The sequence below is a fragment of the Vespa crabro genome, chromosome 11 (genome assembly GCF_910589235.1).
Source record: "Vespa crabro chromosome 11, iyVesCrab1.2, whole genome shotgun sequence".
NCBI lineage: Eukaryota > Metazoa > Arthropoda > Insecta > Hymenoptera > Vespidae > Vespa > Vespa crabro.
The window spans coordinates 7,683,157-7,690,638 of NC_060965.1; the positions used below are offsets into that span (position 1 = coordinate 7,683,157).

The following is a 7,482-nucleotide window of genomic DNA, read 5'->3' on the forward strand; positions in this document are numbered from 1 at the left end:
ATTCCGCTGATCGGACCAATCGTAAATATTACGGGCATCGTTCGTGGTACGACGGTCGCGATTTATAATTTGCCTCACCACAAATAGCACAGACAAGGCTCGTGATGTATTCTTATTATCTCTTCGTATCGTGATCAGTTATTCTTGATCACATTCGTACATCGAAATTTATTTTCATAAATTCTAGAGAAGCATCCCCACAATATGTTTTCAAGAAAAAGATTTCGTGATGAGAGCAGTGAGAATTGTGCTAATAATTTTGCTAACGAAAGTGATAGTATTGACGATATATGTTTTGTTCGAAGAAAATGTATGTTATTAGTTATTGATGATACTTCTGACAACGATCAACTACCAGAGCCCTAGCTTTGGAAAAAAATAAGAAATAGTCCAAAAATCTGGGACTAACAATGATTCCTGGCATAAGAGAGGCAGCCTTACATCAATTAGGAGAAAGTAGAAGAGAATTAGATATATTTAATCTAATATTTGATGACATATTCTAGAAAAATATTGTAACCGAAACTAACCGGTATGCAGATCAAATACGAGCGAATCCGCGCAGAACACGAGAAATTGACGACACTTGGTTTCCTATAGATTCTAACGAAATTGAAAGATATTTTGCATTGTCCATAATAATGGCACAGGTAAAAAAACCAAGAATACAAATGAATTGGTCGAAGAGGGCTGTTAAACGCCGATATTTAAAAAATCAATGCCTTTGAAAAGATATCTGCAAATTATAAGGTGTTTGCATTTCGCAAACAATAATCTGGTTTCCAATAAAGATAAATTGAGCAAGATTAAACCTGTGATCAATTTTTTGGACCAAAAATTTAAAGAAGTATATATAATGAAAGAAGACATTGATCTTTGATACTTCAAAGATCTTATTTCTCAATGGCTGTGGGAGCGGAAGAACCTAGTGGAGTCAACCACGAAAACAAATTATTTCAGACTAACAATCTGATCTTACTTTGGAATTTTATTCCTACCAGTGAAACACACAATTTCAATTGCAGAATGGAAAAGTCGCTGAAAGAAAGCACTACCCCAAGTGGCAGTTCAGAAGAGAAATCCACCATTGCGTTATGCAATGCATCGGGACCTAGGGGAGTCCCAACATCTACAATAAGGATGAGTCGGAGCATCCTTGGAATCCTTCCAGACTTAAGTTTAAACAGAAATTTTCTGCGGGCACTTTAAATGTAAATTCTTTGCTGAAGGTTGGTAAACAAAAGGAATTAGAACTACTTCTGGATAGAAACGAAATTCAAATTTTAGCAGTACAGCAGACGAGATTTTTGGATAAAAATGTGACAGAAACAAAAGATTATAGAATCTTTAAAGGCAAACCTGCGATTAAAATTATGAAGGAATGCCACTCTTGGGAACAGCCTTTTATATCCATAAAAGATTATTAGACAGTGTAACTGAATTCAAATCCCGCTGAGAAAGGATGTCTCTTTTGACAATGAAATGCAAAAATAAATTATATACTTTTATTAATTGTTATGCATCAATAAATGAAGATAACAAGAAGAACCCAAATAAAGTAGAGGAATTCTGGGACGTCCTGACAATGAAATGTCTAAAATTCCAAAATCAAATGTAGTGATATTACTTGGAGATTTCAATGCCCAAATAGGAAGAGAGAGAATTCATAGACCAATAGTGGGAAAATATGCTACACATCAAAGAACAAACAAAAATGGGATGAGATTGATTACTATTTGTACAAACTTTTAAATTAAGTTAATGTCAACTTTCTTCAGGAAATTGCCAAGAAGAGCTAAAACATGGATTTCTCCAAATCCAATGCTAGTTTAATTTCAACTAGATCATGTAACTATAACCAAAAGAAACATGAAGGAAATTATGAATTTCAAGGTAGTATGAAGCAGAGAATTTGACTCCGATCAATATTTGTCTAAAATCAAACTCAAATTCTTACCCAACAGAAATCACAGAAGAGGGGAAAAAATAAATAAGTAGAACACAAATAGACTCCAAATTACACAAGAAACTTTGGAAACAATTCAGGAAGAAATAAAAGTAACTCATCATGGGAAGTGGCAAGATTTATCTAAAGAAATAACGAACGCAATCCAGAAAACATTTGGACTAGCCAAGTATAGAAAAAAACCTTGATGGAATCAAATATGTGAAGATGCATTATAGGAGAGAACAAAACAATGGAAAAAATGGAAATGCTCGGGGAAGACTAAACACCATGATCGATTCAAACAACAAAGGAAAGACACTGCTAGAATAATAAGGGGAGTTAAAAGATCTTTCGAAAAATCACAACTTATTGACATGAAAGACAACTTTGTTAAAAATAATTCTCGGAACTTCTATCAGACTTTTAAGAGTCAATTAAAAGGGTATCAAGCGCCTAGCATATGCTTCAAATATGAAAATGGTAAACTTAGCCTAAGCAATGCTGAAAACTGTGAAATACTTGCGAAGCACTTTGATCAACTTTTAAACTGCCCTGAACCAAAACATAAGTTGGAATTCTCTGAAACAACTGAAAATCTGGAAGAAGATATACCACCCAATGCTGAAGAAATTAAAGAAGCAATTAATAATCTAAAAAATAATAAAGCTAGTGGAGAAGACTCTATAACAGCTGAACTTTTGAAATGGTCTCAATCAAAAATCATTGAAGAGCTGCAGTTAATCTTTGAAGATATTTGGAGAACAGAGAGATTTCCAAAAGAATGGAAAGTAGCTCTAATTCACCCATTACATAAAAAAGGGGACAAACAGAACGTTGATAACTATAGAGGCATCTCTCTTCTGCAAACTGCATACAAGGTAATCTCAAAAATATTGCCGAATAGAATAGAAACAACACTTGACAAGTAACTGGGCGAGTATCAAGATAGATTTCGAAAAGGTAGATCTTGTTCAGAACAAATATTTAACTTAAAATACATAATTCGCCATAGGATACTGAATTCAAAGGACATAGTTGTAACTTTTATAGATTTTAAAAAGGCATTTGACTCGGTTGATAAAGAAACCATAGATAAAATAATACGTGAATTTGGAGTTAAAAGTAAATTGGCAAACTTAATACGTGAAACACTTACTGAAACGATTTCAAAAGTAAAATTTATGGGTGAGATATCCAAACCTATTGAGATAAATACAGGTGTAAGGCAAGATGATGGTTTATCACCTCTTCTGTTCAACTGTGTTCTAGAAAAAATTGTCAGAATTTGGAATGTAAAGCTAAAAGAACATAACATTTCGCTAGTAATTTTGGGGAGAAAAAACAAAGGCATTGAAATAAGTTGCCTAGCATTTGCAGACGATTTTGCTATAGTGATCAGACAACCTAAAAAGTGCAACAACATAAATCAATCTCTTAGAAGAAATAGCCAACAAAGCAGGTTTGAAAATCTCCGTAGAAAAAACTAAATTTATTACAAACATCAAGAACGCTCCAAAATATTTGACTACAGATATTGGTCCAGTGGAAAAAGTAAAGAAATTCAAATACCTGGGAGATAATTCAAGAAAATGGTTTTAAAAATTCTGCAGTAAAAAAAGAAAGGGTACACAAGATGGAAAGGGCGTATGGTATCACTAAGAATTTTTATAACAAAAAGTATTTATCTAAAAATCTTAACACAGTGTACGCCGACCCCGCGAAAACGCGGGATTCAAAGTCTGTCGCTTTAACGCCGGCCCTGCGATAATGCAGGATTCTTTTGCTTGGTAATCTGCCTTCTGTTGCCATGATAACGCCAATCTTCATTCTTTTATACCGTCAAAACGTAACGTATACGATGGCTCAGCAATAACTAAAACAAGAGTCACTCTCGAGCTGCGTATTCCATAGCTAGTACATCTTTTGTAGTCTTACGCTTTTAGTTGAAGAGCATAATAAGCCTTCTTATTCTGTACATTTTTACTCCTATAATATGAGTGAATTTACTGAGTATATTACTGATCCTCTGTCAGATTATTTAGTACAATCAGAAAATTCTGACATAGAAGTCGAGGACAGTGATAGTGATGTGGCTCCAAGGAGGAATCAAAAACTGTTTCATTACAGTATTCCAGTGAATCCGATAATCTGAGTGATAGTGAAATGTTCGCAGAATCATTTAGTTATATTGATACTGAATCATGGTCAGATGTTGATAAAGCTCCTGATATACCAGAGTTTATTGCTGAACCTGGTCCAAAAATTTTTCCTGCTGATAAGCAAAGCATAAAAGAAATCGTCGAAATGGTTATTGGCAATGATTTATTTGCGTTGATGGTGAATGAATCAAACAGCTATTATCATCAAAATAAGGACAAGATTTGTAAGGGGAAGAAAATGTCTAAGTGGAATGATGTTTCTCTAGCCGAGATGAAGAAATTTCTTGGTATGATTATATTGATGGGCCAAGTCAAAAAAGATCGAAAAGATGATTACTGGTCCTCAGAGTTTTATACCAAAACACCATCGTTCTTGATAATAATGTCACGTAACAGATTTCGCCAGATTTGAAACACATGGCATTTTTCAAATAATCGTACAATAGCTGGTTCTAATAAGCTCAAGAAGATTCGGCCGATACTAAATTATTTATTAGATAAATTTAAATCAGTATACACCCCTAAAAAAGAGCTTTCGCTTGACGAATCTATTATTCCGTGGCGTGGAAAATTGTCTATAAAAACGTACAACCCAACAAAAATAATAAAGTATGGCCTACTTTGTCGTATGTTATGTGAAGCTAGAAGTGGATATATTTGCACATGGAAATATACTGTGCGGACGGTAAAAAACTGGACCAAACTATAATATCATTACTCGATACAAATATAGGTTTGGGATATCATCTATATATGGACAATTATTATAACAGTATTCGTACTGCAGAATTGCTACTAAAAAATGGTACTCGAGTTTGCGATACAATTAGAGCGAATAGAGATATTCCCGAATCTATGAAGCATATCAGATTAAAAACTGGAGATTATACATTTAAAAGGAAAAACAAAATTTTAGTACAGGCGTGGAAGCCAAAACGCAAAATCGTATACATGATCTCTACAATACATTCGGCAGAACTAACAAACACAACAAAAGTACATTGGAAAACAAAACAAGTAATTACAAAATCGCAATCCGTCATTGATTATAACAAATATATGATGGGCGTAGATTTGGCCGACCAGTTTTTATCATACTATTCCATCCTGAGGAAAACAGTGAAATGGACAAAAAAACAGTTTTGTTTCTGTTAAATTGCGCATTGTTCAATGCATATAGATTATATGTTGAGTTCAATGGTAACATTATAAGATATAAACAGTTTTTGCATGCTGTGGGACGTTTATGGATCGAGGAATACTCAAGTGCTCAAAATGTGTCGAGTGATTGTGCGGAAGAAATACCTACGTCTGCATTAGTTCCTACACCTCGCACACCAAAACATGATCACCCTCAGAGACTTTAAGGTGATATGAAGAAGCACAACGTTACTCGAATTATTGGACGTGGAACAAAAATCGATATGTTCGACGTTCATGCAAAGTTTGTTCTGCTAGCAAAAAAAGAAGCGAGAGTAGTTTCATGTGTGCTCTATGCCTAGTGCCATTACATCTTGGAAAATGTTTTGAAAAATACTATACATCCCTCAAATATTAATATTTTTCTTTCCGTTTATATTATATATATGTAATAATAAATCATAAAATAAGACAGGTGTATTTTTTCATAATTATAAATAAAAATTTTTGATTTTGTTTCTATTTTTCGTTATCGTTAAATTGTATATGACGAATATGGAAACAAAATATAGTGTTTTACGAAAATGTATAAAATTTTAAATATTTTCTTCACGTACTCATTGATTGTAAACAAGCGAATCATGCCGGCGCCCAAGTTTTAAGCGGTCGATACGGTGCCGGCGCTCAGTTTTTAAAAGTCTTAGATGCCACCGATATACAATGTGTTAAAATAAGGCACAACACTACAGTAATGAAACCGAAATGCTTATACGCGAGTGAATGCTTGGTACTAAATTATAGATTAGATAAACTAGAAGTACTAGAAAGGAGAATCATGAGGAAAATTTTAGGTTCAGTGAAAACAACAGAAGTATGGAAATTAAGATCTAATGATGAAATATACAGGAACATAGAAAGCATAACAGAAACGATAAGGAAAAGAAGACTGTAATTTTTTGGCCTTATTTACAGAATGGATGATTCCAGATTAACAAAAAGGATACTTATGTACTTTTGGGAGAAAAAGGCAACAACTAGCTGAATTCAAGAGGTAAAGAAAGATCTAGAAAGAAATAATATAAGTGAAGAAGAAACTATAGACAGAGAGATTTTTAGAAAGAGGGTATTAACACTTTGCCTGCCGCTGTCACGCTGGCGTGACTTTTGCTCGCCAACAGTTATCGGCCACTGTCACGTACGCGTGACTTATTTTCGCCAATGATGATATCGACCTTTGTATGGGTACACATACTATTGCAAAGCAACATTTGACGATCAGGGAACATTGGTTTCAACTGTTTTCACCTTCCAATTCACCAGATCGTCTTTTATTGAAATCTTTTTTGAGGACGTTTGTTTTGTTAGTTTGAGACTGTCTTTCGTTGCCTTCAAATATCGGAAGCTTACATTAAATTTAATACAAGTTTTAAAATACCCTTCAAAATGCACTACGATGAGGAAATATATGCTGATCTGTTATCAAAAGATAATAATTGCTCTGATAGTCAAAGTGATTTGGACAGTGGGAGCGATATAATTGTGAGACGATTCGAAAATAAGGGAAGACCAATAATTAGTAAATCTGAAAGTGATGAAGAGAATTCTGTGGCAAATGATTGGTCAGAAGTTGATAACCTGACTTTCATGCTTGCCTGGAACGGTTTGGTATACAGGTACCATGCACACCAGACATATTATCAACTGTGAAATTGTTCATTGGGGACGATTTATTTTATTTGTTTGTCACACAAACAAACTTATATCATAATCAGCAGAATAATGATAACAACAATGCATCAACAAAGAATAAAGCTTGGGTTGATATAAATGTTGTAGAAATGAAAAAATTTTTGGGACTTGTTATCCTAATGGGAATAGTAAAAAAGCCAGAACAAGACGATTATTGGTCTACTCACCCTGGATTACATTCACCTATTTTTGGAAAAACAATGCCAAGAAACCGATTTCGGCAGTTATGGAAGTATTGACACTTCAGCAATAATGAGCATTGTCAAGAAAGGCTTGATAAAATGAAACCAGTCTACACAAACTTGGTAGAAAAGTTTCAAAAAATTTATAAACCCGAGAAAGAATTATCGCTGGATGAAGGTATCATTCCAAGGAGGGGCAGGCTATCTTTTCGTACATATAACCCTGCGAAAATTATAAAATATGGAATTTTAGTCCATATGGTGTGTGAGGCGACATCTGGTTATATATGCAATTTAGAAATAT

General features: G+C 34.0%; 2 protein-coding genes across 2 annotated transcripts; both read left to right on the top strand.

Moving 5' to 3' along the window:
- The first annotated feature begins 4,111 nt into the window (after positions 1-4,111).
- Positions 4,112-4,519, top strand: LOC124428163 (piggyBac transposable element-derived protein 5-like). Its single transcript, XM_046971913.1, has one exon. It carries the CDS (start codon positions 4,112-4,114, stop codon positions 4,517-4,519), a length of 408 nt encoding a protein of 135 aa, XP_046827869.1.
- A 1,701-nt stretch (positions 4,520-6,220) lies between these two features.
- On the top strand, positions 6,221-7,235 carry LOC124428164. Its single transcript, XM_046971915.1, has 3 exons — positions 6,221-6,274; positions 6,613-6,912; positions 7,023-7,235. Exons 1-3 carry the CDS (start codon positions 6,221-6,223, stop codon positions 7,233-7,235), a joined length of 567 nt encoding a protein of 188 aa, XP_046827871.1.
- Positions 7,236-7,482: the final 247 nt, after the last annotated feature.

Coding starts and splice junctions, on each gene's coding strand:
- LOC124428164 (XM_046971915.1), top strand. CDS start 6,221: ATGGATGATTCCAGATTAACAAAAAGGATACTTATGTACTTTTGGGAG. Junction 6,275..6,612: donor TGTACTTTTGGGAGAAAAAG/GCAACAACTAGC, acceptor TTGTTTTGTTAG/TTTGAGACTGTCTTTCGTTG. Junction 6,913..7,022: donor TGCTTGCCTGGAACGGTTTG/GTATACAGGTAC, acceptor CATAATCAGCAG/AATAATGATAACAACAATGC.
- LOC124428163 (XM_046971913.1), top strand. CDS start 4,112: ATGTTCGCAGAATCATTTAGTTATATTGATACTGAATCATGGTCAGAT.